Source organism: Pelodiscus sinensis, chromosome 4 (assembly GCF_049634645.1).
Source record: "Pelodiscus sinensis isolate JC-2024 chromosome 4, ASM4963464v1, whole genome shotgun sequence".
In the NCBI taxonomy this organism is placed as follows: Eukaryota; Metazoa; Chordata; order Testudines; family Trionychidae; genus Pelodiscus; species Pelodiscus sinensis.
In genome coordinates, this window is record NC_134714.1 from 63,040,184 (window position 1) to 63,064,889 (window position 24,706).

General features: G+C 45.4%; 1 protein-coding gene across 1 annotated transcript in view; it reads left to right on the forward strand.

Annotated features, from left to right (window-relative positions):
- Positions 1 to 4,811: 4,811 nt before the first annotated feature.
- The window catches only part of LOC102463330 (protein-L-isoaspartate(D-aspartate) O-methyltransferase-like), a 101,234-nt gene continuing 81,339 nt past the window's right edge, over positions 4,812 to 24,706 (forward strand). The window contains exon 1 of the mRNA XM_075926111.1: positions 4,812 to 4,951. Within this exon, the coding sequence (XP_075782226.1) occupies positions 4,825 to 4,951 (127 nt within the window). The 5' untranslated portion in view covers positions 4,812 to 4,824. The remainder of the gene's footprint in view (positions 4,952 to 24,706) is intronic.

Here is a 24,706-nt window from a genome sequence, read left to right on the forward strand (position 1 = left end):
TCAGTGCACACAGATGCCACGACTCTCTGATTCCAGCTTTCAAAGACCTGTGTCAGTCCAGCTCTGTGGTTTTATCCCCCTGTTTGTTCCTATAGCAACAGAGAGTTACTGATGCCAGCTTTTACCTTTATAATAATACAGGCTATATTCATTTCATGAGATTACTGCCCATCATCCTGCATATTGTGATTCCACTTGCAATTGGCAAACATGATTATGTTACTCAGTATTCAGTAACATGGGTACAAAAAAAACAAACAAAATCACTGACTGATGGAGTTTCTAACTACCCATGTGAGTAGGCACTTCAGTTCCCAGAACATGTGGGCTAGCACCTCTATGATCAGTGTTCCCTGTAAGCCGAGCTCTTGGGGAGCCTCCCATGAGAGATTCAAATGTCACCCAGCTGATTAGCAGAGTATCCGCAACCAATGGTATGCAGTTGTGTGTGGTGCACACTTGCATATGCCTCAGTGCATATGACAATATTTATTCCACACACCAGTGGAAAAAATGAGAGGGAACATTGTCCATGACCTCTGTGCAAGTAACTCAAGGGAATGATTTCACTCCATGGTCAGACTGATCTCTGACACTCCCATGACCTCTGTGCAAGTAACTCAAGGGAATGATTTCACTCCATGGTCAGACTGATCTCTGACACTCCCATGGAAGGAGGATGCCTCCGTGTCTAGAATGAACACTGACTGGCTGCCAAGTCCACATAATGGGTTCTAAAGCCTCTGAGACCACAGGAATTGCTTATGTTCTCAAGAGGTATCTCTGTAAGCAGATTGATGTCCATAGCGATCCCTGAGTCCTCATAAATCATCACATAAATATACAGCTGTTTTAATGTATGTGTATTGCTTGTTGAGCATACTATATAACAAAAGAGATTTCCAATGGTAGATTTTTAAATGAAGTTCAATGTGATGGATTTTTTTTTTAAATTTCTGTTCTTTAAATGTGTTAGATTGCTCTGACTTCTAGAAACTGAAGCCCTATATTTACCACATGGCCCCTACAACCCAGGGAGCAGCAGTACAAGATTCCCTGTCAATGTATGTCAGCCTATATATCCCCATCAATGTGCCTGAATCTAATCTGGTGGGAGCACTTCTAGGAATGTGGGGGTACATTGGTCTTCAGGCCCATCTAGTCTTTGGCTTCTCTGCACTACTAGACAGTTCCAATTATGGTTGTGTTTTGTGAAATGTGAACACCTGCCTATTGAGAAATGGGCTGAGAAGCGCCTTGCAGGTCACAAACTAGCTCAAAAGTAAAATCCAGCTATAGTAGACTTAAGGTCACCTGTGAATGGCTTCTGTGATCTTGGAACATAACTAAAGAAGGCTGTGCTTAGAACCTGTTCAGGGGAAGTGTGAGGGGGGGGGTCTATCTACCTTTGTTCATTTGTCTCAGTAAGAAGCTGTCATTCCTAATGAGCAGCCGAAACCAAATGAGATCTTGAAATCAGCTCACAATATGCAAATGAAGATAAGTGTTATGGGCATGCTGTTGTGGTAATAGTATGAAAACTTCCCAGGATGCATTAGAATCATAGAACACTAGAACTGGAAGGGACCTCGAGAGGTCATTGAGTCCAGTCCCCTGCCCTCATGGCAGGATCCAGTACCCTAGACCATCCCTGATAGATGTCTATCTAACCTGCTCTTAAATATCTCCAGACATGGACATTCCACAACCTCCCTAGGCAACTTATTCCAGTGTTTAACCACCCTGACAGTTAGGAAGTTTTTCCTAATGCCCAACCTAAACCCCCCTTGCTGCAGTTTAAGCCCATTGCTGCTTGTCCTGTCCTCAGAGGCCAAGGAGAACAATTTTTATCCCTTCTCCTTGTGACATCCTTTTAGATACCTGAAAACTGCAATCATGTCCCCCCTCAATCTTCTCTTTTCCAAACTAAACAAACCCAATTCTTTCAGCCTTCCTTCATAGGTCATGTTCTCTAGACCTTAATCATTCTTGTTGCTCTTCTCTGCACCTTCTCCAATTTCTCCACATCTTTTTTGAAATGCGGTGCCCAGAACTGGACACAATACTCCAACTGAGGCCTAATCAGTGCAGAGCAGAAGAACGACTTCCTGCATCTTGCTCACAAGACTCCTGTTAACAGAACTGCTACAGCTTTTTCAACGTTTTATCATCATGCCAGAATAGTTTCTTTGGCACCACATAAGAGATGGAATTTGAGAGTGGAAAAATCCATGTGTGTGTGATATGGTCACCTCATTTGAACATGCACAGCATCCCAACTGAGGCCGGATCCTGCTAGGTGCTCAGTGCTTCCCCCAGGTGCAGCATGGCTCTCCAATTTCCACTGACTACCTCTAAAGTTGATAGGGCACAGCACCTTGCAGGATTAAACACTTTCTGAGCCATAGACACAACACTATTCTGGGCACTTGGCAACTACACTATCAGTTTGATAGTTAGCCTATTAAGCACCATGTGCTTGCTGAAAATTGCCACCTACTGAGTCACTGACATTGTTTTTGGTTTCAAGCCTCCAAGGGGTTGTCATCATAGACAACACTGAGTTAAACAAAATAATTGTCCTTATGAAAGCTCCTTTGAAAGTGGGCTTTTACACCCGGGGGGAGTGAAGGAACAGGGAGGAGACAGGAGAATATGTGCAGGCGCTGAAGAAAAACAGTGTTTGAAATGCAATGAGAAACCTCAATAAAAAATAAATACAAATGTGCAGCCTGAATAGCTCCACAAATCAGGCTTGTGCTAGAAAAGCAAAGCAAATATTTGAACACTGTGATGCTGAGTTAGAGATTGTTAAAAGAATATTTCTGTTTTTAATAAGAAAAACTTAAAACAACGAATAGTCTAGCAGCACCTTAAATACTAACAAAACATGTATATGGTGATATGAGCTTTTGTGGGCACAACCCACTTCTTCTGATGACTGGAGTATTGAAAAGTCCAAATCCAAGAATAAATAAGGGAAGGGAAGGGGAGGGGGAAAGAGGGAACAATTTTTTTTTTTAAATAGTGAATTAGATTGTTCAAGTTACAAGTTGATAAGAACAATTTACTCTTCTTTAAGTATCCATTGTTTGATTAGTTAATCAGTATTTCTCAAACTGTGGGTCACGACCCCCAAGGGGGTTACGAGCAACTTAGAAGGGGGTCACAGGACAGTCCACTTTTTTGGATTTTTGGGACAGTCTGGTAAAAAAATTGAGAAAATACCGGGCATGTGCACTGTCCGGTATTTTCTGGTTTTCCGGCTGGGTGCCCAATGGAAGCCTGGCGGGGGCAGGGGGAGTGGCTGGGAGGCAGAGTGTGATCAGCGCTGAGAGCCTCTGGTTGCGTGTGATGTCTTGGGGAGGAGGGGAATCCCTGTACGTGCTCCTGAGCGCTGGTCAAGCGCATGGCGGAGCCGCAGCCGAACTCACTTGCACTTCACTGGGACTGTGCGCGGGACAGGCAGCGCCCTGGGATCTGCACATGCCCGGGTCAGTCCCGCTCCCCGCCAGCTGATTCACACTCCCCCTGACCTCCTCCCGGCTGGCTGGTTCTCCCCCACTTCTCCTCACAATCTTCCCTGGCCAGCCCCGCTGCCCCTGATGACCCTCCAACTCCCCCGGCCAACCCCGCTGCCCCACCAACCCTGCTTCCGGTGGCCAGTTCTCCCCTCCTCCTTGCAATGTCCCCCGGCCAGCCCCGCTGCACCCAACCCCCGCCAGTCCTGCTTCCTGCCAGCCGGTTCCCCCGCCTGATCACCCCCGGCCAGCTCCACTGCCCCCAACTCCCCATTTACTCGTGCAGCAGTGAGGGTAGGGGGTCACACAAATTCATGTAGAATTTTAGGGGGTCACGGTATTACAAAGTTTGAGAACACCTGGATTAAGTCATTAGGATATGGAAGGTAGTGTGCTAGCCAGCCAATGTCTTTATTCATTCCTCTCTGATAGGAATCAAACTTGTAAATGAAGTTCCAACCCTTCCCTGTGTATTTGGCAATTCCACAAGCCAAATACACAGGGAAGGGTTGGAACTTAAGAATCAAACTTGTAAATTAAGTTAAGTTCCAACACTTCCCTGTGTATTTGGCTTGTGGAATTGCCAAATACACAGGGAAGGGTTGGAACTTCATTTACAGGTTTGATTCCTATCAGAGAGGAATAAATAAAGACATTGGCTGGCTAGCACACTACCTTCCACATCCTAATGACTAACCAACTTAAAACATGGGTACTTAGAGGTGTAAATTGTTCTTATCAACTTCTTGTAACTTATAGAATCCTAGGGCTGGAAGAGGACTCAGGAGGTCATCGAGTCCAGGACCCTGCCCAAAGCAGGACCAATCCCTGCTCAAACAATTTAATTCAATATTTTTTTCTCTCCGCTTCCCTTATTTATTGTTGGGTCTGAACTTTTAGTACTCTAGTTATCTGAAGAAGTGTGTTGTGCATTTGGCAGCTTGAAGTCCTGCAGGCTCTATAGAAAGACCTGTTTGGATTCCAGTGTCATCAATACTGTGTACATTGCTGTGGCTTGCTGTGCTCTTTGCAATCTTTGTGAATCCAAAGGTGAGTCATTCACCCCAAATGGGCTTATGACAGTAGTGGGTCGCTGACCTGGTACATTCAGCCAGGAGGAGCACCTATCAGAGCTGATACAGGATGGTCCTGGTCTCTTGGGTATTGTACTGGCTTGTGAACCCTGTCCAGGATTTCCAGTTCCACCATAAACTCATTACAGAAATGCTTCCTCCCTGACTGGTCTGTGACAGCTCAAAATCTCAGGCTCCTGTCACAGTGTGGCTGGGCTACTGAGGGGAAAATGCCTGACAGCAGAACATTGTCAATTCAAGCTCTATCAACTTCAGTGGGAATTAGTCTAACTCATGGGGCACTGGATGCAGGTATTCCAGCCAACATCACATCAAAGGAAAAACTATCAAGAGCCAGTGAGTAGTGCTGCCAGTATTCCATATGATCTGCAAGAATTCAATTTAAGTCCAGCTGCGGATAGAATTTCAAACTGCCTGCTTCTTATTGCAACACTTTTCCTGAACACTAAACCTTTTCTTTCTTTTGAATTTTGTACCATAGAAGAGAGTTTTTGTTTTGAGTTTGTTACTAAAGTCACCCTATTTTTAGTTGCTTTGCCCTTTTCCACTTCTTGACCACAGCAGACATGGAGCGTTGTGATAATCAGGCTCAGCACTAGATCTCTCTTTCTTTCTCTAGCACCTCTTCCTGCTTTCAGAAATTTCTAGTGACTCGGTGCAAGCTCTTTCTATAAAATACTGCTCAAAATGGATGAGAGACTTAAGGTTGAGAGAACAATTAGAACTGTAATTTAGTTGCTGACGTTTTTTCTTTGATCTTGCTATTTTTCTAGAGACAGGGTTTGGTTTCATAACCCCTGGAATTGCACTGTGTGAACTGTGAACTTAGCTTTTAATGTTGCATGAACAAAAGGAGGAGACTTATAAGTTTGTCATAGATTCCAAGGTGAGAAAGGACCATTGTGATCAATCTAATCTGATCTTCTGCATAACACCGTCCACAAAACTTCCCCATAACAATTGCCTAGGGCATATCTTTTAGTAAATCATCCAAACTTGATTTAAAAATTGCCAGTGATGGAGAATAAATATATCATGACCATTGTGTGATGGAACTGGGGAGGAAGAGGGCGGCAGAGCTAGGGGTCTCCACATTCCTGTGGCGGACGCCGCATCCGGGGTGGGGGTAGGGCCGGTGTCGGGCAGCTGGAAGGTGTCCGAGGTGACGCCGGGCAGGGGAACCGCACCGCCACAATGGGGACCCCATCAGGGGGAGTCCGGGTGGTGGCGCGACAGCAGGGGATTTGCACAGGTGCTGCCAGGCAGGGTAGCCTTGGCGGGCCGGCACCTGTGTCCGGCCATGGGCGCGAGGATGTATGGCATGTTGGCGCGTGTGTCAGGCTGCCAGCATGGCGCTGCAGCGATGCCTTTTAAAAGGACTCGCCGCAGGTAAGAAGGGGAGCGGGAGGACGGAGAGGTGAGCAGGAGCGGGAAGGCTCAGAGACAACCGTAGGGAGCAGTCCGGATGTTGGGGCGCTTGGAATGTAACGGGCCGGAGCTTCAGGGTTCAGGCAGAAGGTTGTAAGTGGAGGGGGCAGGATAGGTAGGAAATGGCCATGGGCAGGGTATAAAACCCATGGGTCGACGCGTTTCGGGCGGCATCCCCGTCAACCATAAGAAGGAGAGAGCAAGTAATCTCACCTTCTTTAGGGCCCTGGGTCGGGACCCGGAGGAGTGGGCAGGCCCAGGCCCCCTACCTACCGCCCCGCCAGCTGGGCGGGACATGGTAAGTAAGGGCTACAGTGTTCGCTCACGCATGCATAACTATATTAAAAACTGTAAGTCCTCCGCAAAAGCGTGACTAGACTTAATTGTCGGAGGACACCAAACACGGGGCGGGCGTTAGGACCCAGATCGAGGTCTGTGGACAACAGACTCCGCACCCCACGGGGCTTAAACTGTTACTCCTTGGTAAATTGTCCCAGTGGTTAATTACCCTCACTGTTAAAATTACATCTTATTTTCAATCTGAATTTGTCTAATTTCAACTTCCAGCCATGTACCTTTCTCTGCTAAATGGAAGAAAATACTATTAAATATTTGTTCCCCATGTAAATTCTTAGATGGTAATCAAGTCACCTCCTAACCTTCTCTTTGATAAACTAAATGGTAAGACCCAAGAAGATCAGTCACTACAAGACATGTTTTCTAGTCCTTTCATCATGCTAATGGCTCTTCTCTGAACCCTCTCCAATCTATCATCGTCCTTCTTGAATTGTGGGCACTAGAGCTGGATGCAGTACTCCAGTCACATTCACATCAGTGCGGAAACCAACTGAAGTCCCATTGTTTGTGGAAAGATTTAGGTGGGTTTTTTTATGATTTGGTTATGCAGTTTTCAGCCAACATAGTTCCAGTTCTCTATAAGGCTGCTTGATGTAAGAATTCCCTCTGGCCACAGACAGAAAACACATGGGGCTTGATTATTCTATCTGCTGCCAAAACCACTTTGCACCAAATAGCACTGCAAACAGCCAACAGATGGGTAACTTGCTTAATGGGTTTTGACATGTAGAAAGTCCAAGATTGTAATTTCAAGATAGTGGCTGTTTAAATAATCGACGGTGCTTTGTAAGATCAGTATTCAGGTTGTGGACTGCTGTGTGATTTCATGCCTTGAATGAGATTACATTGTTGAGCAGACACTGAGGATGTGTCTACATTGCAATTAAAAACTCAGTGGCTTGCCTGTGTCATTTGACTCAGGCTCGTGAGGGCTATTTAACTGCAGTGTAGTTTTTGAGCTCAAGCTCCAGCCTGACCCTGAACATATACATTGCAATTCAACTGTTCCATGAGCCCAAGTCAGCTGAAACAGGCCAGCCATGGATTTTTAATTGCAATGTAAACATATCCTCAGCAGGATAAAGAGGGCATTACTACCAAAGAATGTCATAATGAGAGAAGGCCAATACTTGATGATTGTCTTGTACTGGGTGAGAATGTTGCCTTCCTTAGGATTTCTTTGTTTTTAAAAGCTCCCATTTAAAAAGTAACCATACTTGAGTAACCTAAATGTTAAGTTAAATGATTTTACATTGGATACTTTTGATTGCAGCAGTTCACCATTCTTGAAAGCTATTATGATTGAAATCCCCCCCCCCCCCCCCCACTTAGATACCTCAAATATAACTACAAATGCACTTTTGGACAAGTCTCTAATGTAGTTTGACTTTTCAGACACATTATTGCCAAGTGGAGAGTTCTGGGGTGATGAAATCATTGCCCTACCATTTGGTAAGATATATAAAAACTCACCTTTTCAGATATTTCTATAAAGAAGGGAGAAGCTGTTAAAAACAGCAAACTTGGACTGGCAGAAATGGCAACAAGTTTATAGGAATTAATGAGCAAATCAGGATCAGGCTTCCTTTTTTCAAGTCACTGATCAGATGTTCTGCACAAGCAGAAAGTCAACTTCCCTGATGTTGGATGGATGAAAAAGTAATGTTGCTTCTCTGACAATGGAGACCAATGGAAGAGAAACTGCAGCTTCCATGGATATTTTGTAACTGATTCCACCAACCTTATCCAGCAAATCACAAACTCACCACAGGAAGCAACCCTTAAGGTTCAAGCAGTGCTCTTATGATCCACGTCATTGAATCTATTTGCAAGTCCTGCTAGCGTGAGCTGGACAGGTCTCTAATGATGGGAGGTCTCTTTATATTTTAGTCATGTTTTGATAGGCAGGAAACACTTTCTGTATGTTTTTTGCATCATGGGGTCCTTTCAACCACTGACTTCCCGCTGCTCATCCTGTCTCATCGATGGAAGCGCTAAGTGCTCTGACAATCACAAGTCCAAATCCAGGTTATGGACTGACGCAGAGTATTCAGTAGCTTTCTGAACCCTACCGGGCAGAACAGTTGCAGAATTCAGAGTACTAGCACTCACACAAGTGTATCAAAGTCAGACCTAGCCATGTCACTGACAGACTGTGACAAGCAACCACAGGGAGACTGGACCCAGACCCTGCCAAAGAGCGTGCGGGGCTAAAAGCAGCACACTGAGCCACATGGCTCCCAGCCCAATGGGACTGGGAGCTGGGCAGCATGGGGCCCAAGGTGGATGCCTCGCTCACCTTGCCCAAAGGCCTGGCCTGACTCAACCAGCCATGTTAGCTAATAAAAAAGAGGTTAGTACAAGGAGCTTGTTTATTTAGCATCTGCAACAAAGTAAAACCCTCGTCAGTAAATGAAAATAACTGCACTTAATGAGAAGAGAATTGGGTGCTCACTTCTCATGCACTGAACAGCATGTTCATTTTCCTGCCTCTGCTTTCCGTATTGTTGCCTGATGTCTAAAATAGACTTGCCAGGAGTTTTCATTAAATCTCTAGGGCAGGAGAAAGCGGGAGATGGTGTTATTAAGATGAAAGCTTTGGCTCTCTGTAGTGCTCCATTATCTGTAGTTTCCAAATACATTGTTCCAAGAACTGAAATTTGTGTGTAAAAGATTTAAATTCCTACCTAAATGTTCCACAAATTGGAAACTGGTGAGGTTTCCAGCTCCCATCACAAGTGGGCTCCAAGCCTGAGTGGAGCCTCCTGGCACTACTGTACTACAAATAAGTGTTTAAAAAATAATTTCGCCATCAGTTTGGTTTTGCTGGAAGGGATTCCAAGTGGCTGCTGTTAATGTTTTATTAATACCACATGTATGTTCTAATGCTACTCTCATTTACACCACACTAAATCAGAGCTAGATGTACTGAAGTCAGTGAAGTTACAATAGTAAAACCAGCAGGAGAGCAGAATAAAGCCCATAGCTTTATGGAAATCTGATGACCCAGCTCATTTTTCCTCAATCTATTGTCATTGGCTTGGGGATGGTTATTTCCTGGATTTTTTTCCAACTTACATCAATCAGCCATCCCTTTCGCTCTCATACCACCATTCTGGTACAAATTGAACCTCTCAAATCTGAGACCCTCTGGTCCAGCAACATCCATGGTCTGGCAGGACCATGGATATTGCTGCATCAGGAAGCCCCAGCTGGCCAGGTTAAGAAGCATAGCCAGGCTGGGCTGGCAGTGGAAAGCACAGCCCCAGCCAGGGCTGGAGGCAGTGGGGCTGGCAGATGAGCACACAGTCCAGACCACTGCCATGGGAGGGTGCAGCCCTGGCCAGGAGTGGTGCAGTGGGGGTCACAGCCCGCCCCCTTGAGCTGGCATGGTGTGGGGGGAGGGACTGGAGGCAGCAGGGTTGATGGCAGGGAGTGCAGCCCCAGCTGAGGACAGAGCTTACAGCCAGGTGGGGAGCCTTGATCGCCTTTGTCCACTTCAAAGGTGGGGGCCCCCTATCAACTAATTGAATAGTCGATGAAAAAATGCATTGACTATTCAATTAGTCAATTACCCAATTCATAACATCCTTAGTAGGAAGTATCTACACTGAAGCACTATTTTTTTCTGGTCACCCAACTGAAAAATATTGTTGATGCCGGAAACCCAGCACAGCTGGGCATAAGGACTTTGGGGTGCAGGAGAGGGTTTAGGGCTGGGGTGCAAGGGTGAGGACTGTGGGGTGGGGTCAGTGGATTCGTGCTGTGGGGTGGGGACAGGGTCTTTGGGCTGAGGTAGGTGATTGGGGTGCAGGATGGGGTCAAGGCTGGTAATGCAGGCTATAATATGGAGCTGTGGATGAGGGATGTAAGATGCAGTAAACTCTGGTTGGGAGGGTTTTGTCAGGGGATTGTGGCATGGGCTTACCTCACATGGCTTCTCGTCAGCAGGATTTAAAGGCAGGCTTCCTGCCTATGTTGGCACTATACACCACACTGTGCCCCACAAGCAGCCAGCAACAGGTCTGGCTCCTACACTTGGCTCTCCCCTACAGGCACTGACTCTCCCCAGCTCCCATCAGCTGGTTTCTGGTCAATGGGGGAGTGGAGCTAGTGCTCAGGGTAGTAGCAGCATGGGGAGCCCCGTGGCCTTGCTGCCCAGGAGCTGGTCCTGCTTCTGGTCATTTCCAGGGCACTACATGATGTCCGAACAGGTAGGGATTGGCCAAGAGTTTTCAAAATCTGGGTTGTCACCCACCCTTAGCTGGCCTCCTGGGTCCCTAAATGCTGAGCAAGGCGACCCAGTGCCTTCTATTCTGCAAACCAGTACTGGGTCACAACCCACACGTTGAAAACCACTGCCCTATGGCATTGCTAATGCAGTGAGAAAGAGCTTCCCACCCCACTCCACTCCAGGATCAGATCTTTGTCAGAAAGGGCTTAAAATAACAAATGAAGATACTTTGTGTCATCAAGGCATTGTGCAGCCAGAATCCTTAGGGGTCTGATCCCAATGGGTCCTTTGTATAAAATAAAACAAGCCATGGCTGGCTACCTTTATACTGTGGAGCAGTGGTCCCCAACCTTTTAGGGCTGCTGGGCTGGGAGGGGTCTGCGCATGCACCGCGCGCCCAGGAGAGGGGGCCACACATGCACCACGCACCTGGGAACAGGGGCGCAAGAATGGCTTGGGCCGGCCCTGGTCACTACGTGGGCGCACATAAATGCCTGCACCACATTGGGGGACCACTGCTGTGGAGGCTGCCATTTTTTGGGGAGAACAGGGTCCGGTATAAAAAGCTCCAGTGTCAGCTGAGAGGTGGTCTCTCTTGCCTCAAGATGGAGAATTGCAGGTTGAGTTCTCCATTCCTTTGCACCACAGCAAGGTGAAGATCCAAGGCTGTTAAGTGGAAAATTCTGACCTGCAAGGGTTTTACATTCACTTCACACAGCAGTGCAGGTATAGGACAGCGGACAGTCGTGTGAATTGTATTCAGCTCACATGAGTTTAGCTAATCCCCACCTGAATGTGACCACTTTTCTTCATGGGGATGCGTGGGTCCACAGTCAGCTTTATTTTAGGCAGTCCAGTTAAAGCTCAGGTTCCTGTCTCGCTGGTGCTAGTCAAACTGTAACTAAACTCAACCTTTCTCCTAGTTGTAGACAAAGATGAGAGGGTCAGCTGGCCAGCTCTGGATTGGGGATTGCACCTGGTTTTGTGCACCACCGCATCGCCTTTGCTTCCCATATATGACTTGTGTGAAATCAGCTGTGCTGAAATGGAGCGCTAGCACAGTGGGAACTGTTATCAGATATTAACTCATCGGGCTTTAGAAACAGCACTTGGTGTCTTGTGCTTTCACACCTCACTCTGTCTGCTCAAGGTGTTGGCCTACTAACAAAAGGGCACAAAAAGATAACTTGACGGAAAAATCAATCTGAAGAGAGGGAACAAATAAGTGTTGCCTAGTTTTTCTCACTGGACTTGTCTGCAGCTTTTTCTGTTCTACAGAACACTGGAAAGAGAGGGAAACATTATGCCATTATTATGACTTTTATTACTAGGTAACATAGAGAAGTGCCTAGGAGTGATTTTGCTAGGTATTTTACACACATAAGACGGTCCTGGCCCTAAACAGCTCCCACTTGAAATAGCAGGTAGATGACAGACAAGCAGGCCAGGATATGGGCAAGGCATGGGTAAAAGCAAAGTAATGACTGCCCCTCTTAAAAAAAAAAGGTTGGTGCACAATTCTTAGCCAATCTGGAGTTGTAATCACAGCTCACCACCTTCCCAGATGTTACCAGCAGGCACTTTTCTGGAGCTATTAGGTGAGTTTTTGAGGCATGACTTGAAGGCAGAAAATGGTGGTAGTGTTATGTATTTTTGAAAGGGAGATATTCTGGTGCCCAATAGGGAGAAAACATGAAGCAGCTAGCGAGAGAAATTGAGAAATGAGTGACTTGAGGCTGGCGTCATTGGTGGAATGAAGAAGAGAGATCGCACTGTAAGCTGCAGAGTAGGGCTAACATTGGGAAGGATGTTGAAAGCAAGGGCAGGCAGACTGTTTGATGCAGTGGAAGAGGGGCATGGCAAGGTAATGCATAGTTCTGAAGAAGAGACTGTACAGGGCTGCACTGCCTGGAGGAACCTGAGGAGGCACCCAAGAACTGTCTCAAACCCCAGACTCCATGTAGAATGAGGGGGGGAATCACTGGCCAGACTGGGGAGGAGTGAATGAGTCAAAGAATCCTTTGCATCCCACCTCTTGCTCTGGAGAGGTTTCCAAGGGAAGTTGATACAGACTGAGTCCACATTATTTTTCTTATGGAGCCACCCTCATGCTGGGAAAACTCCCTCCTTTAAGAGGGACAGCATTACTAGGGGAGGCCCAGGTAATACACTGCCAGGGTGTGGAGCACTCTTCTAGGCACATGGTCCCAAAACCAGGACTGCAAATCCAGAGGGCTGCTGCACAGGTAAAATGCAGGACAATGTAGCACTTTAAAGACTAACAAGATGGTTTATTAGATGATGAGCTTTCGTGGGCCAGACCCACTTCCTCAGATCAAATAGTGGAAGAAAGTAGTCACAACCATATATACCAAAGGATACAATTAAAAAAAATGAACAAATATGAAAAGGACAAATCACATTGCAGAACAGGAGGAGGATGCGGGGGGGGGGGGGGGGGGAGGAAGGAAGGTAGGTAAGTGTCTGTGAATTGATATTAGAGGTGGGGCTGCACAGGTAGTTCTGGGCCTCCACCAGACCTGGAGATCTGTGAGGTTAAGGAGGATGCAGCGCCATTCTCCCACATAGGGTATCCTGCTCCACGCTCATAAAAATACATGAGGACGCCACAGGGGAAGTCTTGGCCTCTCTTTGAGTATTCTTACTTAGAGGTACAATCAGACCCTGAGAGATTCTATTTTGTCCCCTGTTACCTATGGGATAATTTGTTTTCTGGATCCTGCGTCCACTACTTCATAAAGTGTAAAAAGCCTGGTGAGTTATTTTAGTGCTCTGGATGGATGTTGCACTTTGTTAGTAATTTATTTCTCCCTATGCTGAAGAGAGGGTTTATCTGAAACACGACAAATGAGAAAAGCTCTGAGTTATATAATCTGTATACATTCTGATGTGGCCACGGTCTTGCACTGAAGATAACAATTCATTTCTCTCAAGGATGAATTGCTACATAGTTCTACAGAAATTTTCTGTTCTCAGTTCAGCCAAATTCCAGGTACACGAGAAACAGCTGCGTTTTGCAGGGTGGGTGAAGCTTCATCTTGGGGAGGCTAGCCTCCTGCTCTGCCTCCTTTACACAAGGCCATGGCCATGTCCCCACCCCATTCTGCCCCTTCCCTGTAGCCCTGCTTGTGTTCCATCCCCGCTCCACCTCTTCTCCCCCATGAGGCCCTGCCTTCTGCTCACTCCTTTCTGGCCTTCTCCCTGCACTCCTCCCTCCCACTAGACTAGAAAAGTTCCGGGTCCCTGCCATCCTGGGGTCACAGCAGAGGCATGAGAGCTGCTCCAACACCAGGGTTGTGGCCAGGAGAGATTTTCCACGCATCCCAAATTGGTTGGGCCGCATGGGCCCATGCAGTAATCCATCACTGCCCTCACCCCTGGTGGCCTGAGATTTGAAGAGACTAAGCCTGCCCCAGTCTCCATTATCTGCTGCCTACAGCCACAGAGCATTGGATCTATTCGCCAGCCTCACAGAGCAACAAAGTCTCTTTGCCCCTTTCTTCCTTTTTGCCCTGCATAAAGGCCAGCCACTATCCAGGCCTTAGTATGCCATTGCCTAAATAAGAATTTACCAAGACAAAAATTGTAATTGCCGTTTGAGCTTTACCAGAGAGCATGATGCTAATTAAGCCTCTGACTGGTACATTGCTGGAGGAGCTGGGCTGTTCGCTACAAATCTCCTCAAGGGGATGTGCAAGGAGAGACTCCTTGCCCCATGGCCTGTGGGGCAGCAGAGAAGGTGCTCCAACCACCGCAGATGAGTAGCTTCCATGTTATCTCCCAGGGCTAGAAGGAGTCTAGTGGTAGATCTCTTGCATTGTAAATCTGGGCTTAGACTCAGGTTTGAGTCCAACTCCCTATGGGTATGTCTACACTACCCCGCTAGTTCGAACTAGCGGGGTAATGTATGCATACCGCACTTGCTAATGAAGCCCGGGATTTGAATTTCCCGGGCTTCATTAGCATAAGCGGGGAGCCGCCATTTTTAAATCCCCGCTGCTTTGAACCCCGTGTAGCACGGCTACACGGGGCTCGAACTAGGTAGTTCAGACTAGGGTCCTATTCCGAACTACCGTTACTCCTCGTGAAACGAGGTGTACCGGTAGTTCGGAATAGGCACCCTAGTCCGAACTACCTAGTTCGAACCCCGTGTAGCCGCGCTACACGGGGTTCGAAGCAGCGGGGATTTAAAAATGGCGGCTCCCCGCTTATGCTAATGAAGCCCGGGAAATTCAAATCCCGGGCTTCATTAGCAAGTGCGGTATGCATACATTACCCTCCTAGTTCGAACTAGGAGGGTAGTGTAGACATACCCTATGACCATACACACACACACATCTGTCTGACTTTGGACTCAGAACCTAGGACCTATCTGGAGGGAAGCTGGGGGTGGCAGGGGCTGAATCATGCTGAGACTTGGACCCAAGTCCTGTCATTCTGTAATGCTGCTTGCAGTACAAGCCAAATACCCAAGTCAGTAGGGCTGCATAGTATAATACAGATGAATTAGCACCATTGTGAGACTTAGACCTAGCAGCTGGAAATGGCAACAGAAATGGGCAGTGGAACAGGGGCAGGGTCTGCGGTGGGGGATTGTTCCAAGTCCCGCACCCCCTAGGGATGACCCTGGTGGGGCAGAGGAACAGGGGGCGCTCACGGCAAGGCTTCCACCCCTTCCCCTGAATGATTGTGGGGTGGATGTAGGCACATTGCTCACCTCTTAGTCTTCTGTGAATAGGTTGGGGCTGGGTTTTCTGCTTTCTGGCAGGTTTTTTTAAACATACATCTCTCTCTTTTTTTTAAGCCATAACCTGTGTCACTTTCTGAGCCCCTTTCTCACACAGCAGAAATAACAAGTCTTGTACATCTGCTGCCGCTTGTGTCTCCCAGGCAAAGGGCAGGCCTGCTGAGGGCACGTGGGTCCTCATCACTACTTCCTCATTGTCAGGTGAATAATTGCTCTGCTATCATTGTTTGCTCATCAAGACCAAATCCACCCTTCCAAGCACTCTCCACACAAGATGAGAAAAAACATCAAATCAACTTTTTTCATCGCACTAAATCAATTCCCTGCACTCAGCAATGGTGCACCTCAGTCCCTCCTATTTTCTGCCTGTGGCACTTAATAATCTAGTCTCCTGTGGATTGCAATACTTTAATCAAACCCAGGTTATTGCTATTGCTCTACCAAATTCACAGTCATGCAAAGCATATCCCGGACCATGAAATCTGGTGTCCTCCTGTGAAATCTAGCCTTTTGTGTGCTTTTACCCTAGACTGTACCGAGTTCATGGGGGAGACCAATGTTTCTCAAACTAGGGGGTCTTGACCCATCAGGGAGTTTCAGGAGGATCAGAAGGTTATTTTAGGAGGGTCACTGTATTGCCCCCCTTACTTCTGTGCTGCCCTCAGAGCTGGGCACCTGAAGAGTGATGATTGTAATGTTGTCTGGGTGCCTAGCTCTGAAGGCAGCACCCTGCCAGCAATAGTGCAGAAATAAGGGTGACAATACTATACCCATGTCATTCTTACCTCTGAGGTGCTGCTGCTGGCAAAGGCTGTGCCTTCGGAGCTGGAGTCCCAACCAGTAACCACTGTTCTCCAGCTGCACAGTTCTGAAGGCAACGCTGTTGCCAACAGCAGTGCAGAAGTAAGGGTAGCTGTGCTGCAACTGCCCCCCCTATAACCTTGTGACCCTCACGCAACTCCTTTGTGGGTCAGAACCCCTACACTTACAGCACCATGAAATTTCAGATTTAAATAGCTGAAATCATGACATTTACTACTTCTATAATTCTACGACTGAATTTAGCCAACATGGACCATGAATTTGGTAGGGCCCTAGTTACTAGGTTCAATACAGGGATAACTGGGGTGTTGCTTAGTGGACTATGATGTGCAGGAGGTCCAGAATGACTAGACCTTGACTAGGTAGATATGTTTTTATTTTTATTCCTAATGAACCAGGAAACAATGCAAATTATTTGAAATTTCCTGAGCACTTCACATGATCCCAGTTCCGCCAGGGAATTCCTTTTACAATGTCTGTTTTGTTGATTACAAGAGGCATCATCACTGCTAACATCATGAGAGCACAAAAATAGCTAGTGGACTAAGACCAGTGGCAAATGATGAGGCTAATTTTGTTTTCATTGCCTGATTGAGAGAAAATTTCCAAGAGATGAGTCAGAATATGCAAAAATAGCAGTGAGCTTTCATGTACATTTATGACTAGATTACATCTTGTTTCATTCAGAGAGGAAGGACAGAGCAGTTTTTAATTCGCAGCTATTGGAATAATCTGAACAGTAATCAAATACTGTTAAACACCTGGCATTTATCTCACACCTTTCTGATGAAAATTTCCAAGCACTTCTCAAAGGAATGTGTTATAACAACTCTTCACCTCTTGGAGAAATTGAGGCATAACCTGAAAAACAGCCTAATGGTTTGATTTTCAGAGCTGTTGCTTTAATGAGAAGGGTGAAGATCAGACATTTTCAAAGGCCTGATTTTCAGTGCAACTCAGAATCAGAATCCACATCTCTGACTTACAAACCGCCTTTCTCTAACTAACCTTTGTGTTACAACGCCTCCCTTAGGGTAAAAGTCAGGATCACCCTGACAGTGATCATCTGCTTCCCTGTACATTGTGTAGGGCGTGCAAGTGATTATTTGCAATTAATTTTTTAAAGTGTGCAATTAATCATGATTTTTAATTGCTTGACAGCCCTACTATTTTATTGCTCCATTCCTAGAAGGAAATGGTAGATTTGTCACTAATGAAGAAAAGGCAGAAGTGTTCAATAAATATTTGAGAAATAGGCAGTTGATGTATGCATATCATAGGATGATGACTGATGAAATACTTTCCATTCCAACAGTACCTAAAGAGGAGGTGTCATGCCCCCCCTTGCTTTATGAAAATTGTATGATGAATACTCATAACTTGTAGACACTTTAGGCAAAGTGCATCATGTGACATATTATTTTTAAAGTTACAGTGTACTGAATGTTCATATTCTATTTCTGTGCATGTATCATTCTTGTATGTGAAGTTAGAAATATTAAATGTGGATCTGTTTATAATTTTAAAGGTACTAATGAAGGTCATTACTGACACTGGAAACATAATGGCCCAATGATCAAGCTGACAATTTATGAATGGTTTTGTTTTTCCTGTCAGGCTGGATTGTGGTTAGTCCTGCTGGGAAATACAGCCAGGACACCTGATGCTAGAACCCGTTTTGGATTTTTTTGGATTTTTCCACTCCAGGTGAGAAAAGTCTGAACTGAACACAAAGAATTCCCACCTTGGGCAAAAGGGATATATAAGTGGGAAACCAAATGCCAGAAGACCCCCACATACCACTCAAGATGCCTTCTGGAAATATCTAAGGGTATGTCTACACTACCCTCCTAGTTCGAACTAGGAGGGTAATGTAGGCATACCGCACTTGCAAATGAAGCCCGGGATTTGAATTTCCCGGGCTTCATTTGCATAAGCGGGGAGCCGCCATTTTTAAAACCCCGCTGGTTCGAACCCCGAGCAGCGCGGCTACACGGGGCACGAACTAGGTAGTTCGAACTAGGCTTCCTAGTTCGAACTACCGTTACTCCTCGTGAAATGAGGAGTAACGGTAGTTCGAACTAGGAAGCCTAGTTCGAACTACCTAGTTCGTGCCCCGTGTAGCCGCGCTGCACGGGGTTCGAACCAGCGGGGTTTTAAAAATGGCGGCTCCCCGCTTATGCAAATGAAGCCCGGGAAATTCAAATCCCGGGCTTCATTTGCAAGTGCGGTATGCCTACATTACCCCGCTAGTTCGAACTAGCGGGGTAGTGTAGACATACCCTAAGTGAACAAGGGGAAGGATTGAGACCAAGCTAGGAGGATGGCTAGTTTGTGAAAAAAACAACAAATGATCTGGTAGCACTTTATAGACTAACAAAGTGGTATCATGAGCTTTGGTGGGCACAGCCCACTTCTTCTGATGGCCGGAGTTATGAGTTTGGCATATGAAAACTCGAAATAAATAGGAGAGGGAAAGGGGAGGAGGGAGAGAAAGAAAAAGGAAAGGGGGTAGGAGACACAGCATAATGGAGTACAGGTAGTTCGGAATAGGAAGCCTAGTCTGAACTACCTAGTTCATGCCACGTGTAGCCGCGGGGCACGGAGTCCGGACTAGAGGACATTTAAAAATGGCGGCGCCCGGCAACATGCAAATGAAGCCCGGGAAATTCAAATCCCGGGCTTCATTTGCAACTCCGGTTGACTACATTACCACTCTAGTTCGAACTAGGGTGGTAGTGTAGACATACCCTCTGAGAGTGAGGGATCATTTTCCAAGATGGGTTGTAGATTGTGTGTAATGCATTGGAGGGGTCTGAGTTGTGGACTGTAGGGGTGTGTCTAGACTACATGGCTCCGTCGACGGAGCCATTTAGATGAATTTACTAGACATAGCAAAATGAAGCAGCGATTTAAATAATTGCTGCTTCATTTACATCAAAATGAAGGCATAAGGGATCTGATGACAAAGGGTGCTGGGGTCGGCTGATCCCCATCTAGACTACCGCGCTGTGCTGACATTCAGCTGATCGGCACAGCGCAGCAGCCATTTTGATGTAAATGAAGTGACATTATTTAAATCGCCGCTTCATTTTGCTGTGTCTAGTAAGCCCATCTACATGGCTCTGTAGTATGGAGTACAGAGCCATGTAGTCTAGACATACCCAAAGTAACAAGAGGAGTTCTGTTATTTTCTTTTTTGGGTCTGTCTTGAAGTAGTTCATGTCTGGGTATATTTTTGGCTCTGTCAATTTGTTTTTTCACTTCCCCAGGTGGGTATTTCAGTTTTAGGAATGCTCTGTAAAGATCCTGTAGGTGATTGTCTCTGTCTGTGGTGTTGGAGCAAATCTGGTTGTATCGTAGGGGTTGGCTGTATACAGTCGACTGAGAAATGTGTCTAGGATGGAAGCTGGAAGCATGAAGGTAAGTGTAGCAGTCGGTGGGTTTCCAATATAGGGTAGTGGACATTTTTCTATTATTTTATTGTACTGTAATGTCAAGAAAGTGGATTTCCCTTGTGGACTGGTCCAAGCTGAGGTTGATAGTAGGGTGGAAGTTGTTGAAATCCTTGTGGAATTCTTCAAGAGTCTCTTTTCCGTGGGTTAACAACTTCCACCCTACTTGTGAAAGAGACTGTTAGAACTACTGTTAGGGTAAGAAATTGCACGTAACAAGTTTCTTGGTGCATTAGGATTAGCTGTTGTCTTTTGTTTATTTTGGCTTAGTAATTTACTTTGATCTGTCTGTTTTCACTTGCAATTACTTAAATCCTACTTCTTATACTTAATAAACAAAGTGTTTTTATTATCAAGTTCAGTGTAAAGAATTGTTATGGGCGAGCAAGCACTGTGCATCTTTGCCTTTCGTTGATAGTGCTCCACACCCAGAAAGTGTGTGGGTTACAATTATACAGTGGGGGGATAGGAGCATATTGCATAGGCATATAGTTTCTTTCTATAAAATAAAATCTGACCAGAAGGCAGCTATTCAAACAAAAGTCATGTTTATATACTGCAAAGGGGCAAGCAGGCTTCCCCATTGAGAATGATGTTATAACTTAATTTCCCCATGAATGTCTTTCTGGTTTCATCCATAAGAGGAAGTGCTGTAATATCACAGAAGAGGATTTGCATGGGGCATTCTAGACCTGATCAGGAGCAGGCAGTATCAGAAATGTCATGGAAAAAGCTGATCTCATAAGATTTCCAGTCCAGGAGCCTAATTTCCCACTATATTACCTGATTTCCCCACTGCATGTAGCTCCAAGGATTCTGATGAAAGTACAGCAATGAAACTAGACTGGGGAATTGTGACCAAGGCTTAGAAAAGCATCTGAACTGATGGATGAATGATTAAACTATTTATTTGAACTTAAACTCTCACATTTCTGAGGGTCATTCATTGCTACTGGGGACCGCTGCTTGTGTCAAAAGGTAGAAAGGTGAATGTCAAAAGGCAGAAAGCAATCAAGTTCATTTTAGAGAATGCTAGCCTCTTCAGCTGAACAGTATGACACAGAAGAATGAGACTAGCAGGCACAGCATGGGAAAATTCATGCCTGAAACTCACGAGCTAACTTCAGAAGTGAAGTCTGAGGATGAGTCAATTACACTTCCTTCCACTCAGATTGCTTTGCCTCCAGTTATACTCTGAGATCTTTTCATACTCCCTCTGCTCTTGTGCAAGTGGGTCAAAGTTGCTCTAACATGCTGGTGAGGAGCAGATGATGTACATTAAAGTAGCTTTTTTCTATGTTGACACACTCTTTTTTTCAGGCTCCTAAATTAAACAGGTTTAAGCTACATTGACACTTGGAGCTGGGGGATGTGATTCCCAGCTGGGATAGATATACTTGTACTAGATCTCATCAAGCTAACACCCTAAACCAGTAGTATAGTTGCAGGAGTAGGAGCAGCAGGGAGTTGTGGCATGAGCAAGCTGCCCTGAATTTAAACACACCCAGACACTGTGGGTATGTATCCAGGGTGATTTGCCCCTTCTTCTGCGATGCTGACTCTGCTACTATTTTTAAGCATGCTAGCTTGACTAAAGAAAAAGTGTGTCTACAAGAGCTGGGAATTTTAACCCCTAGCTCAAAGGGTGGCTTAGGACTCCCTTGTACAGGTTAGAGTGGGTGTAAGAGGGTTTAGGCCAGTGTGAGTGAAAAGGGCATTTTCTGTTGACTTTAGTGGATTAGGCCACTAATTAGTAAAGGAAGGGTATGGAGTGTAACTTAAACCACCTCTGTATTTCTTCCTGTAGGAAACCGTAGTGGTAATAGGCTGAGTTGTCAGAGCCATGGCAGTTATGCCTATTGGTCAGAGCCATTGGTCAAAGAATCAAGGTTCCAGAGTGAAGTTGGAACAAGGCAGGAGTAAGAACAAGCCTGGAGCAGGCTAAGGTTTGTGGAGTGTGTTACCATGATCAGGGCTGGCCTATACTACTGTGGGAGATTGATCTAAGTTACCCAACTTCAGCTACATGAATAACATAGTTGAAGTTATCAGAGGGGGTAGCCGTGTTAGTCTGAATCTGCAAGAACAACAAGAAGTCCTGTGGCACCTTATAAACTACAGATTCTGGAATTTCCAGTACATGCATCTGATGAAGAGTACTGCAGTCAATGAGAGAGCAATCAGCGTCTATACTAGATGTGGTAAATCGACCCCTGCTGGATTGATCGCTGGCTCGTGGTGCCTTCCCACAGTGACAAGAGGCCCTCAGGCCAGGAAGAGTTCCTAGCTTGGAAATGAGCTCAAGCAGACTGAGCTGCTGTTCCTCTCCTGAGACTGATATACCTGCCCAAGAGTCCCCAGACCACCTCTTGTCTTGTGGATTAGCTGGAGCCTAGCACAGGAATGAATCATTCTTGAACGTGGCTTAAAGAGAATCTAGTTCAGGGTTGATTCGTCACCTTATTTGTCCTACCACACTTGATTGAGCCCTGCTACACTACTGGAGCAAGAAGGATTTTTAAGTACCCTAAGTGGAAAATGTGCTGCTAGATGGTCCATAGCATAAGCCTGAAGAGGAGGTGATGTATCGCAGGGAGAGTAATGTGGGGCCTTAGCAGAATCAAATAAATGAATACAAGACATGTTGAGAGAGGATAGCTTCTGCATCAAAGATGTGCAGCTTTAACAACTGACATTCTACTCTATGCAAACCACAATGTAATCCTTTCCTCTGAGAGAAGATTGGATAGGCCTATGTGCCACTTGCTACATTTGAAAAGAAAATTGCTGATAGGATAAAATAAAAACAGCAACAACACCACACAATACCAAATGGCTGAGTGGCACCACCACTAGGGAAGTTCCCTTGTGGTTTGTGCTTAGTTGTTGGCTGACCATCTCCTGGTGAATTTCATTTCGAGGTTCATCTAGTGCAAGAAGGGCAGAGTGGCAGAGGAACTGGCTCACAATTGAATTTTTTTAATGAAGTGGCCTGAAAATGAAAAGAACTGGTGGAGTAGCACTTGATTTCAATGGGTCTTCTGACATAAGTGCCACTCAGCAGAGTAAAGGTTTCATTCAAGTGGCTTTGTAAAAAAGCTGCAACTGTCTGTCATTGCATCTGCTCTTGCAAGCTTATTATTTCAGAAAATTGTTTGTTTATAGCTCTGCTACCTGAGAATGATACAGAAAGATTCACCCTAATGCTCACAGACCTCATAGCAATGGAGAGGAGAGGGCTGGCTGGAGGAAAATTACAATTGTAGGCAATGTGGCATTGTGTATTTTTAGGGAATTTAGGACACTCTGATGCCACTTGTGGCATCCTGGTAGATGCTCAATGTGTGTTGACCACATTTGCACTTTCTGTTTTATTAAATCGAGCAGCCACCATGGACCTTTATCAAGGAGAGAACTTCTGACACAGCTGATGATTGACCCTGTTCTAGTTTTGCCATTCCTAGGTTTGTAACTCAAATTCTCTGAGCCAGAAGTCAGAAACATTAGTTCCCTGTGATGTGAATGGTAATGACTGGACAAAAGAACATTTGGGGATTCTCATCAAAGCCCGTAGTGGTAAGTAAATTCAGCAATGCTGGCGAGATCATTGGACAGCTGATCATATTTTCACTAATAGGCACTGATCAAGCATGGTAAGCTTCTAGCCACCAGAAGGCGCACTGTTAAACAGCTTATACACCCACATTAAAGTGAGATATTAAGTAAGGAGGGGGGCCTGATTAAGCAGGTGGTGTCATCAGAACAAATAAATAAAAATGGCTCAGCAAAAAGTCCCTCTAATTGAGGATGCTGCAATAATGTTATAGCTTAAAGAGGAAAAGCAGCCACGTAAATAATTATGACGAAAAGAAAGATAGAAAACACAATGACAAGCATGACTCCCACTGACATTATTAACAGCCATAAGGAAAAGAAGCCAACCCACAGACATGATTGAGAAAGAAAAACACATTTAACTGGGAGGAGCCCACATCAGGAGAGTGTGCAAACTCAGTGACATTTCAGCATTGCAGCCTTCCTCAAAGCTAATTCTAGGTACAAAACTGTGGTACCTCAAAAGGACCATTTTGTTCAAAAGTTTAGGTTTTTGTGAAAAGACATTTTTACAAAACCTAAGACTAATAGAAATGTTTCCATGTTTTTTTTTAAATTCTCCTACAAATGAGTTCTAAACAGTCCCTGATTTTTTTTTTAAATTTCTCTCTCTCTCTCTCTCTCTATATATATATATATGGGGGGAGAGGAGGAGAGAGATCGACCAGCAGGCAGGCAAAGGATGGAGTGTTGTTGTAACTTGTTGGTCCCAGCATATTAGAGACAAGATGTGATAATGGCAGACAAAGTACTGGCTCATGCTGTGGCCCACAGGCCCTGCTGAACACCAAGATATGCAACTCCAGCTATATGAATTGTGTAGCTGAAGTCAACATACCTTGCACCAGTTTTTTGGGGTGACCCCACAGCAGGAGGTTGGTGGGAGAAATGCTCCCATCAAGTTCTTTTACTGCTCGTGAGGAATACCTATGCTGACGGGGGTGCCCTCAGCATTCAATTTAGCGAGTCTTTATCAGACCCGCTAAATCAAACTCTGGAGGATTGATCGCCAGAGTGTCACTCCTCTGTCGAGTGAAGACGTGGCCTGACAAAGGCATAGCTGGAAATTGCCTGCATTAGCATTGTTAAAATGGATGTTAAGCGGATAAACATGTGCTTAGTGTTTAGACTTGCTGAAATGATTGTAGGATTCTGCATGTATTGATATCACTTATAACATCTGTACTTCATGAAATGAAACCAAATGAGCCTTTGTGAAATATCAGTGTCCAAAGAACTTGTTAATTTTTGTCCTGTTCTCTCACACACATACTCATCCACTCCCATGAAGAGGAGACAGGCAGAACACTTGTTCCATCAGTTTGAACATTGAGGGAAGGGAATAAAAATCCCTGAACAAATGTCATTGTGTTGCTTGGAATTCAGAGAAGGCAAAATTTTTCTAATTATAA